Consider the following 17,016-nt stretch of genomic DNA (forward strand, 5'->3'; position numbering starts at 1 on the left):
TGATCATGGACAACATCCAAGATGAAAATCCGAACCTGGGTGTATTCAACCTAAAGTTCTGCAGCATCGACAAATCATCAATGAAGATTACCTTCACCACCATAGCTGCGGCCACCCAGGCTGCCACACAAGGTTTCTACTGCTTCGGCTTACAAATGCAACGCCACCAGGTAAAAAAGGAACGATACCATGAGATCCAGCAGCGCTTCAAGTGCTACGAGCTCTCCCACCCCCACCAACAAGTGTCAGCACACTGTCCACAAGTGCAGCCTGTGAGCACTGGACCATCACTACTCCATATGTAAGGCAACAACTCATCGCTGTTTGCTCTGTGATGGCAATCACCATACAATTTCCCACCGCTGCCCCTGCAGACAGGAAAGCATCAAGGCCCAGCCCCTTCTACCGCCGCGACCAGCCCCCCAAAACGCTCAACCCACCACCTCAGCTCCCACCAACCGACCAGAAGACTTTCCGGTCTTACCAAAAAGTGGTTCCTACAACCAGGCGACCCAGCCTTCTTAATGGGGACCCAAGGCCCCCACAGGCTCCTTCACAGCCCCCTGCATCACGTGCAGGCATTATTCCTGGTCTTATTAGACTACCGGGGAGGCTTGCCGGACCAGACAACGACCGTTTTGCCAGTGAACTGAACGCATTATACATAGCCAATGGCCTGGACCCCATCATTGCCCCTGGCATAAGTCTCACTGCTTCGGCTCCCACTTCGGAGACTACCACCAGGACTACCACGCTGTCGATTTCAACACAGACTCCAGAACCACCCATGACCCGGGCGGCACAGAGGTAATTCCCTCTCCAGCTCCTAACACTCCTACCATCACCATCTCAGCAGCCGCGCTAGTTGACGTGCTGTCTACAAATGCTAACAGCACCGCCAACGCTGCTGAAATACCTTCTACCACCAATCCACGACACCTGAGTCTACCTCAGGCTGCGAGGCGAAAGACGAAAACACCAGTTACGTAGGTTATGGACTCCTCAACGGAGGAAATCTTGGTAAGAGCTCCACCGCCGCACCACAAATACGACACCTACTCGGTACAAGACTTCCTTATGGAGGCCACCTCACCAAACTCCAACGACAACACGGCTCAGCCAAAGTAAAAACGGAAGACCTAGAGGTTTACACTAACCCACCAGCTCCATAACTGGTACAGCCAGCCCTCCAGGGGTGAAAACCACCATGAAGACCCCATCCATCGCCAGATCTCTAGTATCAGCTATTGCTACAGATAATGACTCCAAAGAGCCTGCACTTACGGGCTCACCATACCCCGTGCTACTTGGAACCTTATGTTCTGAGAAGCTGAATCTAAAATCAACAACAACAAAAACAATGGTCTCGCCAGGCAGAAACCTTCAGGTGTTCTCATTAGCTCACGATTCTTCCCTCACCTCGACGTTCTTACGACGGGTGACGGTAGACACTTAGACCATATTGTATAAAGTGTATCGTTCACCATTATTATTAATGTAAAGTAACTTGCATATAATTTTTTCTTTGTGTAAAGCCAAGTGGTTATGTTTTTTTTGTCATTAATTATTATTATTTTCAGTAAAATTCAAGTAAAGTTTTGTTAGGTTTTGCTACATTAAAATATATATTTAATTATAAGTGTTTATTGTCGTGTTCATTACCCGCGACTTGCACACAGTAAAGGATTAGCACTTTTATTTCATTTTGTTTTCTCTCTTTTTTTTTTTTTATTAATTTAGCGTTTGGCACACCACACCTGCCAGGATAGTTGCTGCACTATCACCAAGCACCTCACAATACATTTTGTTATTTATGGGTTCCTCTTGGTGTTCTATTTGCTGATTTTTCAGGGGTACCGTGAAACCGATAGTCTCTGTTGACATAGGCCTAAAGCCGGAGTATGTTGTAGATATGTAGACGACATATTCCTGCAGGCGCTTGATATTGAACACTTGCTGCGGGTTAAGGATGCATTCAAACGAAGTTCAGGGCTAAGGTTCACCCACAGCATGCTGCACCACCCATTATGTCATCAGGAGATGGGAGGTAATTATCAGGGGAAAGTGCCTGTTGTTGTTGTTTTAGAGTCAGCTACTTGGAACAAAAAGTTGCCAGTAGCACGGGCTATGTTGAGCCCGTAGTGGACTTACCTGGCACAGGAGCGGGGCTGTAACTTGGGGAGGGGGAAGCAAACGCCAATCAATTACGACTATATAGCACTTGGATGGGATCAGGATAAGGATTTGGGATGGGACGTGGGGGAAGGGGGAATAATGGTGCCCAGCCCCTTGGACGCTGGGGGATTGAACGTCGACCTGTATTAAGCGAGACCGTCGCTCTTCCGTCCAGCCCAAGTGGTTGAGCTGCAAACAGGAAACTGACAAGATACAGTTGACCTGTAAGTGAGGTGCTTCACCTTCACCTCATCGAAAGGTATAGATCATGCAGCAAGAAACTTTGTAATAACGACCTTAGAAGAGCTTTAAGAGTCCCTGAATCTTGCAGTAACCACTCTGAAGCCATCAACACTGCCACTATTCTGGTCAAAAAAGGTCTCCAGCAGCTGGACACCCTCATAAAGACTGTCAGGCAGTATCCTCCCCCGCGATAACAGCTTGATGATTAAATGTGACCTCAGAACACTGAAAAGATTTACTGAACAAAATATTGTACCACTTACGGGCAATTCATGCCCGTGCCACCTCTTGGGTGGCTTAATCTTTATCAATCACTTTGTAATCACTCGAACTCTACCTTTGACAATGTTAACAAGAGTTAACGATATGCATCTCTTAGCGTCACGCAAAATAAAACTTTGGTAATGGGCTAGATAATTTTTTGAAGAAAAAAATGCTATGCCCAAGATTACTATCCGAGTGCCGGCGGTGGGGTGGTTCAAATAGCCTCGGCTATCATCTCATTATGTCCGGTCGTGATGGTCAAGTGGATTAAGGCGTCTTGTACATACCAGTTGCGTGGCTCCTGGGAGTATGGGTTCGAGTCACTTCTGGGGTGTGAGTTTTCAGTTGCATATTGTCCTGGGGACCATTCAGGCTTGTTCGCATTTGTGTTCCTCACGTGTGCCCCAAAGAATGAGGTGATTTGGTAAAATGCTATGCCCAAGATTACTATCCGAGTGCCGGCGGTGGGGTGGTTCAAATAGCCTCGGCTATCACCTCATTATGTCCGGTCGTGATGGTCAAGTGGATTAAGGCGTCTTGTACATACCAGTTGCGTGGCTCCTGGGAGTATGGGTTCGAGTCACTTCTGGGGTGTGAGTTTTCAGTTGCATATTGTCCTGGGGACCATTCAGGCTTGTTCGCATTTGTGTTCCTCACGTGTGCCCCAAAGAATGAGGTGATTTGGTAAAATGCTATGCCCAAGATTACTATCCGAGTGCCGGCGGTGGGGTGGTTCAAATAGCCTCGGCTATCACCTCATTATGTCCGGTCGTGATGGTCAAGTGGATTAAGGCGTCTTGTACATACCAGTTGCGTGGCTCCTGGGAGTATGGGTTCGAGTCACTTCTGGGGTGTGAGTTTTCAGTTGCATATTGTCCTGGGGACCATTCAGGCTTGTTCTCATATATATATATATATATATATATATATATATATATATATATATATATATATATATATATATATATATATATATTGTGACGATAATCTCTTTCAAGAGAGATTGAGCCTGCTCTTTCCTACATAATTACGTCAAAATACAAGATACTATATACAAGATACGTTCACCAAGTATCGCCAAACGTTTTGCCCAGAGAGCAAATCGTACCCCAACATCTGGCCACCGCCGTAACCAGCTAACTGCTCATCCTCTCCCTGCCTGTTGCTGATTGGCTGGTGTCCCGTCGCACCTGCCCTCCGCCACCACCACAAGTCGACGTCTGGGCTGCAGTGCGCCAGTCTCATCAGAATATCTCAGTGCTCCATGCAGTTGACATCTCTCGCTGGTAGACTAAGCCTTGACTTTCGTGTGCTAAGGGAGGTGGCAGCTCGAAGCCAGTATTCCAGCACTCATATTTTATTTTGCTATCACTGTAACTTACTTGTCTTAGCGTAACCTTTCATTTGCCAGTGATTATTCATGTTATTTTGTTTGTTGACTTATCCTGCATATTTTTATGAGATTACCTTTATTCATGTCTTGTTTTCTAGAGTAATAAAAATTTCATTGTTTATATACTTGTGTTTTGTGTGTCTTCCCATTACCTTACCACAGACGAAAGGACCAACTTTTCTCTTTTTTTTTGTCATGTGACGAGGCCCTGCCCCTAGCTTTTGAAACAGCCGAACACCAACGCTTTACCGTCACAATATATATATATATATTTAATATATATTAAATATATATTATATATATATTATATATATATATATATATGTATATATATATATATATATATATATATATATATATATATATATATATATATATATATATGTATATATATATATAATTATATATATATATATATCTTGCTCAACATGAAATCTGGCTCCCAGGATCAGGATCTTTGAGAGAGAGGGTCTTCTCCATCTCCTGGCAAAGGAAAACTTCCAGACGAGACCAGAGAACACGGTGTGGGATTCGCCGCCAGCAATGCACTATTGGAACACGTCATAACACAGACGGTGTAAACCGAACGAGTTTTCTCTCTCCAGCTGTACTCCCAAACAGGACCAGTCAATGTAATTAGTGCATATGCTCCCACCCTGACTACTTCAGCAGAGGCGAAGGAGAAATTCTACAGTGACCTCAGAGCCATAACAAGAATCCATGAAAAGAAGTCACTGTTCATCCTCGGCAGAGCGCCAGGCGATGTGCCAACGACTATTGGCTCCAACTCTGCTCCCAGATACAGACTGCAGCAGATACAGGCAATGTAAAGGGGGATGTATGACGGCATCAAGCAGGCCCTTGTCTCAATCCAAAAGAAGACCGCCTGCCCCCCTGAACCTGAAATCTGCCACAGGCGAGGTGATTCAGGACCAGACACTGCAGCTGAAACGCCGAGTCGAGCTCTACTCTGAGCTATACGCCAGGGACAATGTGGTCACCGAAGATGCCCTGAGCGCCATTGAGCGTTTTTCTGTGTTAATGGAACTCGTCTGCGAACCGACCCTCGAAGAACTCAGCGAGGCTCTAGACTCCCTTGCTTCTGGCAGAGCTCTTGGAAAAGACAATATAACTACCGAGGCCTTGAAGTGCGGCAAAGGAAACCTACTCATGGAGCATCTCTAAAGTTTAAAAAATTCTTGTTATCCAACCTGTCATTTTTTTTTTGCAGTTGTGACGGCTACTTTATTGTGTTTTTTAAAGGTAAGGTCTTCCGACATGAGTACACCCAGGTCCTTTACACTGCCTTTTCGTTCTTTATGTTTGGAGTGCGTTTTGTACGTGGTTTCCGTTTGTATATATTTTTTTCAGTAGTGCAGCAGCTGGAACTTATCTTCAGTAAATACCATATTTTCTGTGCCCCATAGAAAGACCTGATTTACATATGATTGGAGGTTTGCTGATTCACATACGGCTTGAACCTCCCGTCACACTAGCAACACCATCTGTTGACTCTTCCCTATTGCAATACATATTTAACTGCTCTAACCTTCCTAACAAACGTGACCTGACTTAAGCCTACCCCCCCCCCTTTTCTTTTTCTTGCTGTTCTCTTATTCTTACGTTATCCAATTCTTCTTTTACCCCTTTAATACACTCATCCGACCCTCTACCTCCCCGCCACACTAGCAGCTAGCCAGCACCCCAACAACTCCCAGTACCTCCCAGCCTCCCCGCCACACTAGCAGCTAGCCAGCACCCCAACAACTCCCAGTACCTCCCAGCCTCCCCGCCACACTAGCAGCTAGCCAGCACCCCAACAACTCCCAGTACCTCCCAGCCTCCCCACCACACTAGCAGCTAGCCAGCACCCCAACAACTCCCAGTACCTTCCAGCCTCCCAGCCACACTAGCAGCTAGCCAGCACCCCAACAACTCCCAGTACCTTCCAGCCTCCCAGCCACACTAGCAGCTAGCCAGCACCCCAACAACTCCCAGTACCTCCCAGCCTCCCCGCCACACTAGCAGCTAGCCAGCACCCCAACAACTCCCAGTACCTCCCAGCCTCCCCGCCACACTAGCAGCTAGCCAGCACCCCAACAACTCCCAGTACCTCCCAGCCTCCCCACCACACTAGCAGCTAGCCAGCACCCCAACAACTCCCAGTACCTTCCAGCCTCCCAGCCACACTAGCAGCTAACCAGCACCCCAACAACTCCCAGTACCTCCCAGCCTCCCCGCCACACTAGCAGCTAGCCAGCACCCCAACAACTCCCAGTACCTTCCAGCCTCCCAGCCACACTAGCAGCTAGCCAGCACCCCAACAACTCCCAGTACCTTCCAGCCTCCCAGCCACACTAGCAGCTAGCCAGCACCCCAACAACTCCCAGTACCCCCCAGCCTCCCCACCACACTAGCAGCTAGCCAGCAACCCAACAACTCCCAGTACCTTCCAGCCTCCCAGCCACACTAGCAGCTAGCCAGCACCCCAACAACTCCCAGTACCTCCCAGCCTCCCCACCACACCAGTAGCGTGTCAGCCACCTCAACTCCCTCACCAAGGTGACCAATACCTCACAGCACCGCCCTTCTCCCCTCAGCAGCAGTGGTCCCGGAATTGTATGACATTATATACCCCCCTCCCCCCCCCCCCGGGCCGTCTGTCACCACCTGACCATATATCACCTCCCCTCCGGCCGTCCCCTCAACCACCACCACTGTGCTCTTGTCAGCGTTTGAGATTTAACACCAACTCAATATGCACCCTTGCACATTCATCTGAGGTGCGCTGCAATTGTGAAGATTAGTATCATTAAAACAGCGCGGCTCACCCTCGGCGTCCATCATAGCTGAGTGTTCCTTCCTTCCTCCAGGTGGGAGCACCAGCACACGAGGTCTGACTCCTGGCAGCAGGATGGGAGCTCTGTAATCGCTATTACAGAGCTCAGTGTTAAGACATTTAAAAATCTGAATAAAAGCTTGTCTTCACATTTGTGTTCACTTGGTCCTTCTTGAGACTTGTATTACGAACTCCACACAATCTTCATGCTTTATCTAGCCTATTCTAGTTAATATAACAATTATATTTATATTATAGTTATTTTGTTAAAGGAATTTGTATATCAGGAAAACAGTTTTCACAAAAATGGTGTAATAATAAGTAAACAGGTGATCTGGGAGGTGTTTGTCTTGAGTCGTCGTTAGTAATGATTAAGTTTATGTGTGACAAGAAGTCATACTTAAAGATTCATGCTAATTAAGAGGACGGTGTAGGTATTGACCGTGTATGAGCGAGATGTTGTTCTCGCAGATATTGTTAGTAATTAGCAGGTGTTTAGTGGAACTGTTGGTGAAACAGTATTGCTTAACGTGCTGGTCTGTTACCATGTGAGTATGCTGGTCTGTTACTATGTGAGTATGCTGGTCTGTTACTATGTGAGTATGCTAATATGTTACTATGTGAGTATGCTGGTCTGTTACCATGTGAGTATGCTGGTCTGTTACTATGTGAGTATGCTGGTCTGTTACCATGTGAGTATGCTGGTCTGTTACTATGTGAGTATGCTGGTCTGTTACCATGTGAGTATGCTGGTCTGTTACTATGTGAGTATGCTGGTCTGTTAACATGTGAGTATGCTAATATGTTACTATGTGAGTATGCTGGTCTGTTACCATGTGAGTATGCTGGTCTGTTACTATGTGAGTATGCTGGTCTGTTACTATGTGAGTATGCTAGTATGTTACTATGTGAGTATGCTGGTCTGTTACCATGTGAGTATGCTGGTCTGTTATTATGTGAGTATGCTGGTCTGTTACCATGTGAGTATGCTAGCATGTTACCATGTGAGTATGCTTGTCTGTTACCATGTGAGTATGCTGGTCTGTTACTATGTGAGTATGCTGGTCTGTTACCATGTGAGTATGCTAGCATGTTACCATGTGAGTATGCTGGTCTGTTACCATGTGAGTATGCTAGCATGTTACCATGTGAGTATGCTGGTCTGTTACCATGTGAGTATGCTGGTCTGTTACCATGTGAGTATGCTAGCATGTTACCATGTGAGTATGCTGGTCTGTTACCATGTGAGTATGCTAGCATGTTACCATGTGAGTATGCTGGTCTGTTACCATGTGAGTATGCTGGTCTGTTACCATGTGAGTATGCTGGTCTGTTACCATGTGAGTATGCTGGTCTGTTACCATGTGAGTATGCTAGCATGTTACCATGTGAGTATGCTAGCATGTTACCATGTGAGTATGCTAGCATGTTACCATGTGAGTATGCTGGTCTGTTACCATGTGAGTATGCTAGCATGTTACCATGTGAGTATGCTAGCATGTTACCATGTGAGTATGCTGGTCTGTTACCATGTGAGTATGCTAGCATGTTACTGGAAGCGTGAACAGCTTTGCAGATATTTAGGAACAAAATTTGTAATAAGTCTCAAATTCGATTTTGTGCAAAAGAAAAAATAATAGTTTACTAAGGAACAATGAATTACAGTGTACGCTAATGTATTTCATTTAAAAAAAATGTCATACGCCATGTATAATCTATCGACACTATGTTCAGACCCGTTGGGAAGGGGGGAGGGGAAAGGGGGGAGGGGAGGGGGGAGGGGAGGGGGGAGGGAAGGGGGGAGGGAAGGGGGGGGAGGGGAGGGGGGGGGGGGAGAGGAGGGGAGGGGGGAGATATAATTCCCAGGTTGGTTCAGTTCATTTGGTTTTTAATTATCTACAAAAATATATACGATGTTGGTGCAATTTTTAGTGACGCTTTTCATCAAATCGTTTAGTTTCAGCCTGGAGTAATCACTGCACCAACCACCATGTTCACAGCCAAATTGCGTTTTACGGAGTTAATGCAGTCTATTACCCTAGGATATATTGCTTCTGAATTGATCTGGTTTCTTTAAATTGGGTTGGGTTAGGTTAGAAAATGTTCGATTAGGTTAAATTTGGCTTAGGAGGTTGAAGAGTCCCCAAAAATGCCTGGCAGTATGCCGTGACATCATTGGGTGAAGTCACGGCCTTTCTGCCGCACCTGAACGATTGTACGCTGTTTGTATTATTAAACAGAAAAGACATATTTTTATTTTATATTAAAGAGTTCTCCATCTAAATAGCCGTGTGGCCCAGTAACCCGTATCTACATAGCCCAGCGTAGCAACAGTCTATACGTAAATTGCACAGTGAAGCAATACAGTAAACAAATAAAACAGCGAGGCCTTTATACACACAAAACCAGTCCCCTCTGCAACACCAGCCAGCAACCAGTCCCCTCTGCAACACCAGCCAGCCACCAGTCCCCTCTGCAACACCAGCCAGCAACCAGTCCCCTCTGCAACACCAGCCAGCAACCAGTCCCCTCTGCAACACCAGCCAGCCACCAGTCCCCTCCGCAACACCAGCCAGCCACCAGTCCCCTCTGCAACACCAGCCAGCCACCAGTCCCCTCCGCAACACCAGCCAGCCACCAGTCCCCTCCGCAACACCAGCCAGCCACCAGTCCCCTCTGCAACACCAGCCAGCCACCAGTCCCCTCTGCAACACCGGCCAGCAACCAGTCCCCTCTGCAACACCAGCCAGCAACCAGTTCCCTCTGCAACACCAGCCAGCAACCAGTCCCCCTCTGCAACACCAGCCAACAACCAGTCCCCCTCTGCAACACCAGCCAACAACCAGTTCCCTCCGCAACACCAGCCAGCAACCAGTCGTATCTATTCTATGCTGGCAACATATGTGACTACACAACCCTTGGAGTGCCTAGGAACTTATTATCTCCCCCTCTTGAATCACTCATCATCCTCCATGCTATACACACACATTAATGTTAACACATCGTGCGAACAGGAGGGTGAGAGCAGGAAATAAAACATGACAAAGGGAAGCTGATACACGAAGAGGAGAACTGCCAACAACTTGATAAATAAACGTAGGAAGGGGGGGGGGGGAGAATTGGTTAAAGGATTGTCTGTAACGTAATGACAAATAAAATAAATAAAATAAAATGTTTATTTAGGTAAGGTACATACAAAAAATAATATTTTTACAAAGATTGGTTGACTTATAGGTAGAGCTAGTACATACAATGCCTGAAGCCACTATTACGCAAAGCGTTCCGGGCATTCGGTGCGGGTTTCGTTTCATGTCAAATTAGCACTTATTATTGTCTAATTCATTGTGTCAGGACACAGACAACCAGTTTATTCACACAGTGTATAATGACCTTTGATCTTGTATTGATTTTTTCCTGCCTCACCTCTTGGCTGTAATTACTGACCCTTCCCCAGGATGCCACCCCACAACAAGCCGACTAACTCCCTGGGTACCTACTGACTGCTAGCTGAACACGGGTGTTAGGTGATGGGAAACGCGACCCCAACCATTTCTGTCTCGCCTGGGATTCGATCCCGCAATTCTCTGTTGTGAGTCTAGAACGAAGCCGACTGTACTACCAGGGCCCTATTATGCTGTAGATGAGGTACATGGCTCTCCCCGAGTCTCTCTCACACCTTCCCTTCTTACCCAATCTCCCTACTTTTTATTTTCTTCCCATATCCCCCTCTCTTCTTCCCTCTCTACTATCGCCACCCCTCACCTCCCCCCTCTCTTCTAAACTCTCACCTTTGATCCACTCTCCACTTCTTCCTCTCGACTCTCCTTTCCTCAATTCGAGCGCCCTCTTCTTCCCCCAGCTCTGAAAATCTGCTGACCCTACGGAAACCACATATCTGGGGTAAATTCTCTTAAGTTCCTAAAGGAGGTGGGTGAGGAACTCCTTAGGCCAACTAGAGACTCAAAAGCGACCAGTTTCATTTTTCAGCGCCTCAGTGTCGCGGTCCAGAGAGGAAATGTGTGCTGTATCTTGGACACGCACCCCACCTCCGAAAAGCTGGATGAGGTCTTCAAACAATGACTGCTAAATGTGTGTGTGTGAGTGTTTTGTAAACCTTAACCTAATGTAAGAAAATAAATCATATTGTATAAAGTAATAAAAAGTAGGAGTGGTAGGAGAAGAAAGTATTAAAGTGGTTAGTGAGAAGCAACAAGGTCTATCTGAAATCCTTTATTCTCTTCTGAGAGGCTATGGGTCCCGTGCACCAGAGGTGTCCCCTTATTATATATATATATATATATATATATATATATATATATATATATATATATATATATATATATATATATATATATAAACTCTCACCCCAGAAGTGACTCGAAGCCATACTGCCAGAAGCACTCTGCAACTGATGTACAGGATCCCTTAACCACTCGCCCATCACGACCGGACAAAAGAGGATGGTAGCCGATGCCTGGAGACCGTTCAGGCTTGTTCGCATTTGTGTTCTTCACGTGTGCCCCAAAGAATGAGGTGATTTGATAAAATACCATCCCCAAGATTACCATCAGAGTGCCAGCGGGAGGATGGGGAATTAGCCTCGACTATCATCCTCTTTTGTTCGGTCGTGATGGTCGAGTGGTTAAGGGATCCTGTACATCAGTTGCAGAGTGCTTCTGGCAGTATGGGTTCGAGTCACTTCTGGGGTGTGAGTTTTGCAATGATCTCCCCAAAAGAAAAACAAATCGGCTCAGCATACCTTCAGTAAAGTGAAGTGATATCAAAATTATGACGATGTCACTCACACATTTATAGTTATTCAGCTCCCCATATCAACCTCTGTATCAAACCTCCCTTCACTCACACAGTCCCACGTTCACGCTATTAATAATGAGAGAGAGAGAGAGAGAGAGAGAGAGAGAGAGAGAGAGAGAGAGAGAGAGAGAGAGAGAGAGAGAGAGAGAGAGAGAGAGAGAGAGAGAGAGAGAGCGAGCGAGCGCAAAGGGAAATGTGTTGGGATGCCATATATGAACCATTTATTACTGTTATTTCACAGCATTTTACCTGGCTTTGCGAGTATGATGCAGATGTCATGGCTGTGACATCAGGTCACCTCGAACACCAAGTCCAACCGGCCACTGCCAGATTCCCCTATATAGTATTTTTATAATAATCAGAATGAGATATATGTGTTTCACATTTAATGAATGAGATATACATGTCTTCATGTGAGAGAGATGTCTTTCTTCCCAGATTATCACGACCATGACATCGGGGTTGTGATGACTGATACCGAGATGTATTTCAAAGTGATTAGATTAAAAAAAACAGCATTTTACTACAGATGAAATTTAATATGCAAATTCCCACCCTTCAGCTGAAGCGACTAGTATCAATAACACGTTAATAGTAAAATCCAACCTAAAATCAGATAGCAAGAAATGCTGTAGAAAAATAGCGAACTAGAAATACAAAGAAAAAGGAACAGTGAGAGAGAGAATTAGTTACACTGCGGGGGAAAGAAAAATTGTAGAATTGGAGATAAAGAGAGAGTACCAGCTCAAAGAAATTTAGTATTCAGACCAATTAGGCTGTCTTAGTTTGGAGAGCACCAGCAACTTTGATGCAAGTACAAACATTCGATTTCAATGTGGGGAAAAAGGTAAAATGTTTTTTAGCCACATTTTGAGAGGTTTGTTCACAATCACTCCGACAACCGACCGATCCTCAGTCATGACCTTTACACAGTGACCTGCTTTGTTGAACAATACATTGTATTTTCATTTGCGAAGATTAATGCTTTGATGAGAGATGCATTTTCTTGTTGCATGAACTAGTAATTAAGACTTAAACTACAATATATAAATATCATAAACATTAGAGAGCTAATCGTTTATTGAAGTTTAATTTAGAGATTATTAATTAAGTTAACATGTAAGATGGTTAACAAAGTTTATCATATAAGAGCAATGTGTCAAGATTGAAGATTAAACAAATAATAATAATTTTATAATAATTTTTCTTATTTGTTTTTCTTAATTATTATAAATAATAATTTTTCTTTGTTCACCAAGGAGACCTTGAACACAACAATGATGTTGTGTTCAAGGTTCCTTGGTGAACGAAGAAAAATATTGTTTCACTCAAAACCCCTTTGTTGGTAACATATACACTTTTGATCACGTAACTGTTGGTAACATATACACTTTTGATCACGTAACTGTTGGTAACATATACACTTTTGATCACGTAACTGTTGGTAACATATACACTTTTGATCACGTAACTGTTGGTAACATATACACTTTTGATCACGTAACTGTTGGTAACATATACACTTTTGATCAAGTAACTGTTGGTAACATATACACTTTTGATCAAGTAACTGTTGGTAACATATACACTTTTGATCAAGTAACTGTTGGTAACATATACACTTTTGATCAACTGTTGGTAACATATACACTTTTGATCACGTAACTGTTGGTAACATATACACTTTTGATCAAGTAACTGTTGGTAACATATACACTTTTGATCAAGTAACTGTTGGTAACATATACACTTTTGATCAAGTAACTGTTGGTAACATATACACTTTTGATCAAGTAACTGTTGGTAACATATACACTTTTGATGAAGTAACTGTTGGTAACATATACACTTTTGATCAAGTAACTGTTGGTAACATATACACTTTTAATCAAGTAACTGTTGGTAACATATACGCTTTTAATGATGTAACTGTTGGTAACATATACGCTTTTAATCAAGTAACTGTTGGTAACATATACGCTTTTAATCATATAACTGTTGGTAACATATACGCTTTTAATCAAGTAACTGTTGGTAACATATACGCTTTTGATCAAGTAACTGTTGGTAACATATACGCTTTTGATCAAGTAACTGTTGGTAACATATACGCTTTTGATCAAGTAACTGTTGGTAACATATACGCTTTTGATCAAGTAACTGTTGGTAACATATACGCTTTTGATCAAGTAACTGTTGGTAACATATACGCTTTTGATCAAGTAACTGTTGGTAACATATACGCTTTTGATCAAGTAACTGTTGGTAACATATACGCTTTTGATCAAGTAACTGTTGGTAACATATACGCTTTTGATCAAGTAACTGTTGGTAACATATACGCTTTTGATCAAGTAACTGTTGGTAACATATACGCTTTTGATCAAGTAACTGTTGGTAACATATACGCTTTTGATCAAGTAACTGTTGGTAACATATACGCTTTTGATCAAGTAACTGTTGGTAACATATACGCTTTTGATCAAGTAACTGTTGGTAACATATACGCTTTTGATCAAGTAACTGTTGGTAACATATACGCTTTTGATCATGTAACTGTTGGTAACATATACGCTTTTAATCATATAACTGTTGGTAACATCAACATCTTTTCTAATATTTTATGGGTAATGAGGCTGCACTCCCTCTTACCCTTTCTACAGTAAATAGGGAAGAGAAATATGCAATTTTTATTATTTCCTCGTATTGAAGGGATTTTAACCCTCGAGTCTAACCAGACCTAATGCCTGGTGTTCAGTATTATTTACTGTGGTCTTCAAGAACGTATCCATATTAGCTGGAAAGATTTTATTCCACGATGTAGGAAAATTTTCAATCATCAAAACACTTAACACAAACAATAGTAATTATAAGCAAAAATATATCATACGTATTCCAAACAATCTAGTGTTGTCGGAAATCCGACACACATGTTCACATAATATAGTTATCCATAAGCAAATTTAAAGAGAATGAGAGTTTTTCGTGACGTCATCACAACACACTCATATTTACATCATGTACATTTAAGCTTCCACAATTAGTCTTTAAAACAACAGGCTAGTGTTTAAACGTAATACAATAGTATTCACTGTGACTGGTTCTTAGATAATTATACCATACACCACAGGCTCCCTTGCTATTGTTAAATAAACTTAGTCCTTAAGACAGAGTTGGAACCAACAGAATATTGTTGGAACACGGGTGGCGCCTGGGGCAGGGCATGTGGGAACCGACCTGTGAGATTTATATTTATTTAATTTATATGAATTTATATTTACGTTAATTTGTATACTTCGATAGCAATTTGTATGATAAGTGGACTGTATTTCTGCAATAAACTCATAATCTCACAAATCGATCCTCTACACATTAGGGGGGTTTATATTAAATTTATATATATGCAGCCAATCAAACTACAGTATTAACTACACATTGAAGAGGTTCCTTATCTTATTGTACAGCAGGTCTTAGTCCACCAGGTATAACCAGGATGTAGACACCAAATTATCCTCTTTGAGGTAGCTTCCATCACCCAGTAACTGGTGCACAAAGTCTTGCTTCCTCGTCTTGACCTGTCAAAAGGGCGCTAGCTGTAAAGCCAGAATCCTAATATATGACAGCTATATCAGAGAAAACACTGTACATGGAACCATAAAGACCTGGCTTAATTACCTTTAGTATGAGGCGATCTCGTGATGCTCACCCTATCTAATGACATTAATGGCCATAAACGATAGATAAATGGGTTTCGGCAGAACACTTAACTTGTATTTGTTGACAGCGTGTTGATGATGGTACACCTTTGGTTTCCATAACACTTCGTCCAAGTAAAATTAACAGGAGCCGTATTTGCTCCCGTGAGCCTCTGTGGTCTAATTACAATAACAATGGCTGCCCGCTCCCTCACAACTGACGCTACTGGCCTACATTGTCCAGATGACAGTAAGTGATAGAAGGGTCACATTTACTCTATTTTAATTCTGATAATTAAGTTAATTTATATGAGATGTTTTTATGATGGTAAAGTCCAAAGACTAATGTATTTAAGAATAATTCCCACCATAATAGGTGGTGAATTTATAATAGTATGTGGTAATGATATTCCGTTTTCTATAGACGGAAATTCCACTACAGTTACATTTTCTATGGGTAACTTGTTTATACAACACAGCAATATTATCTGTCTGTAGGATATTATTAAATGGTGTCGGATTTTCCGACAGGGCAGTCACGCTCTCACACTCGGAGACAGAACCAAAACAAAGGGACGGGAGACAGTGTCTCCCCCTGAGGTTCACATACGCGGCCCTGCAAAGGTCTTAAGTGAGACCACCCAATAGTGATCCAGCCTTAGCAACTTCTACATCAACTACGGGAAGTATTGTATCCGGTCCACAAAGAGAATATATTTTAATAATTTATATGGACCTTTATAATTATAGTTATATGTCGTGTAATCCGGTTATAATGAACGAGAACCCCCCAAACCAGGGTAAGCCTGGGTTTTACTCTTACCATTGATTCCATTGCATTTTTGAATGCAGTTTAGTTCTCTCTAATTTATTCACAGGTGTGGTTCAAGGGAGGAAGTTACTGAGAAGCTGAGCACCAGCATAACCTGTGACGCTTTCATACACTAGCTGCTCCACTGACACCATATGAGTGCCAGGCACCATTACATGGCACAACTAGACTACATGTGCCACTCCCTAATCTGTTGGAGGAACCATTCACACAGCCTTTCAGGCCACATTAACCACACAGTTGAGGAACACTAAGTTGTATACTAATATAATTATAAGAGTAGTACTAACCAATGTAGTCTATTTACCACCATATGTTGTATCATTTATATAACCTTAAGGTAAATGCGTATAGTTTATTATATAACCACTCATTGTGGTATAAGCTGAATACATCCTACCCAACTATATACAGATAAATCATGGCAGCCTGAATCTAACATACAGTTCACTTAGAATCACAATTCAATATTGAAGTAAACTAAAAAATAGAAAATAAATATTCACTAAAAACAATAGACTGCCTGCTAGAATTACCCCACAAATGTTAAGATCAATAATTGAGTGTAATGACCCTGAAGTCTCTATGTCTTAGCTGGCAAAGCATCACATGTATCACGAAAATTGGTAAATATTCAAGAAATGCTTAGAGGTAAAATAAAAATCGGATTTAATGTCTCATAAACACTAATCGTCAGAAACATTTGACTTAAATTATATTAAACATACCATGAGAACAATAAAAACATTGAATAATGTTA

General features: G+C 42.9%; 1 protein-coding gene across 1 annotated transcript; it reads left to right on the forward strand.

The window, feature by feature from the left end:
• Positions 1-334: 334 nt before the first annotated feature.
• LOC138366611 (mucin-7-like) lies at positions 335-811 on the forward strand. The gene has a single exon (XM_069327698.1). It carries the CDS (start codon positions 335-337, stop codon positions 809-811), a length of 477 nt encoding a protein of 158 aa, XP_069183799.1.
• Positions 812-17,016: the final 16,205 nt, after the last annotated feature.

The sequence above is a fragment of the Procambarus clarkii genome, chromosome 2, assembly GCF_040958095.1.
Source record: "Procambarus clarkii isolate CNS0578487 chromosome 2, FALCON_Pclarkii_2.0, whole genome shotgun sequence".
NCBI classification, from domain to species: domain Eukaryota; kingdom Metazoa; phylum Arthropoda; class Malacostraca; order Decapoda; family Cambaridae; genus Procambarus; species Procambarus clarkii.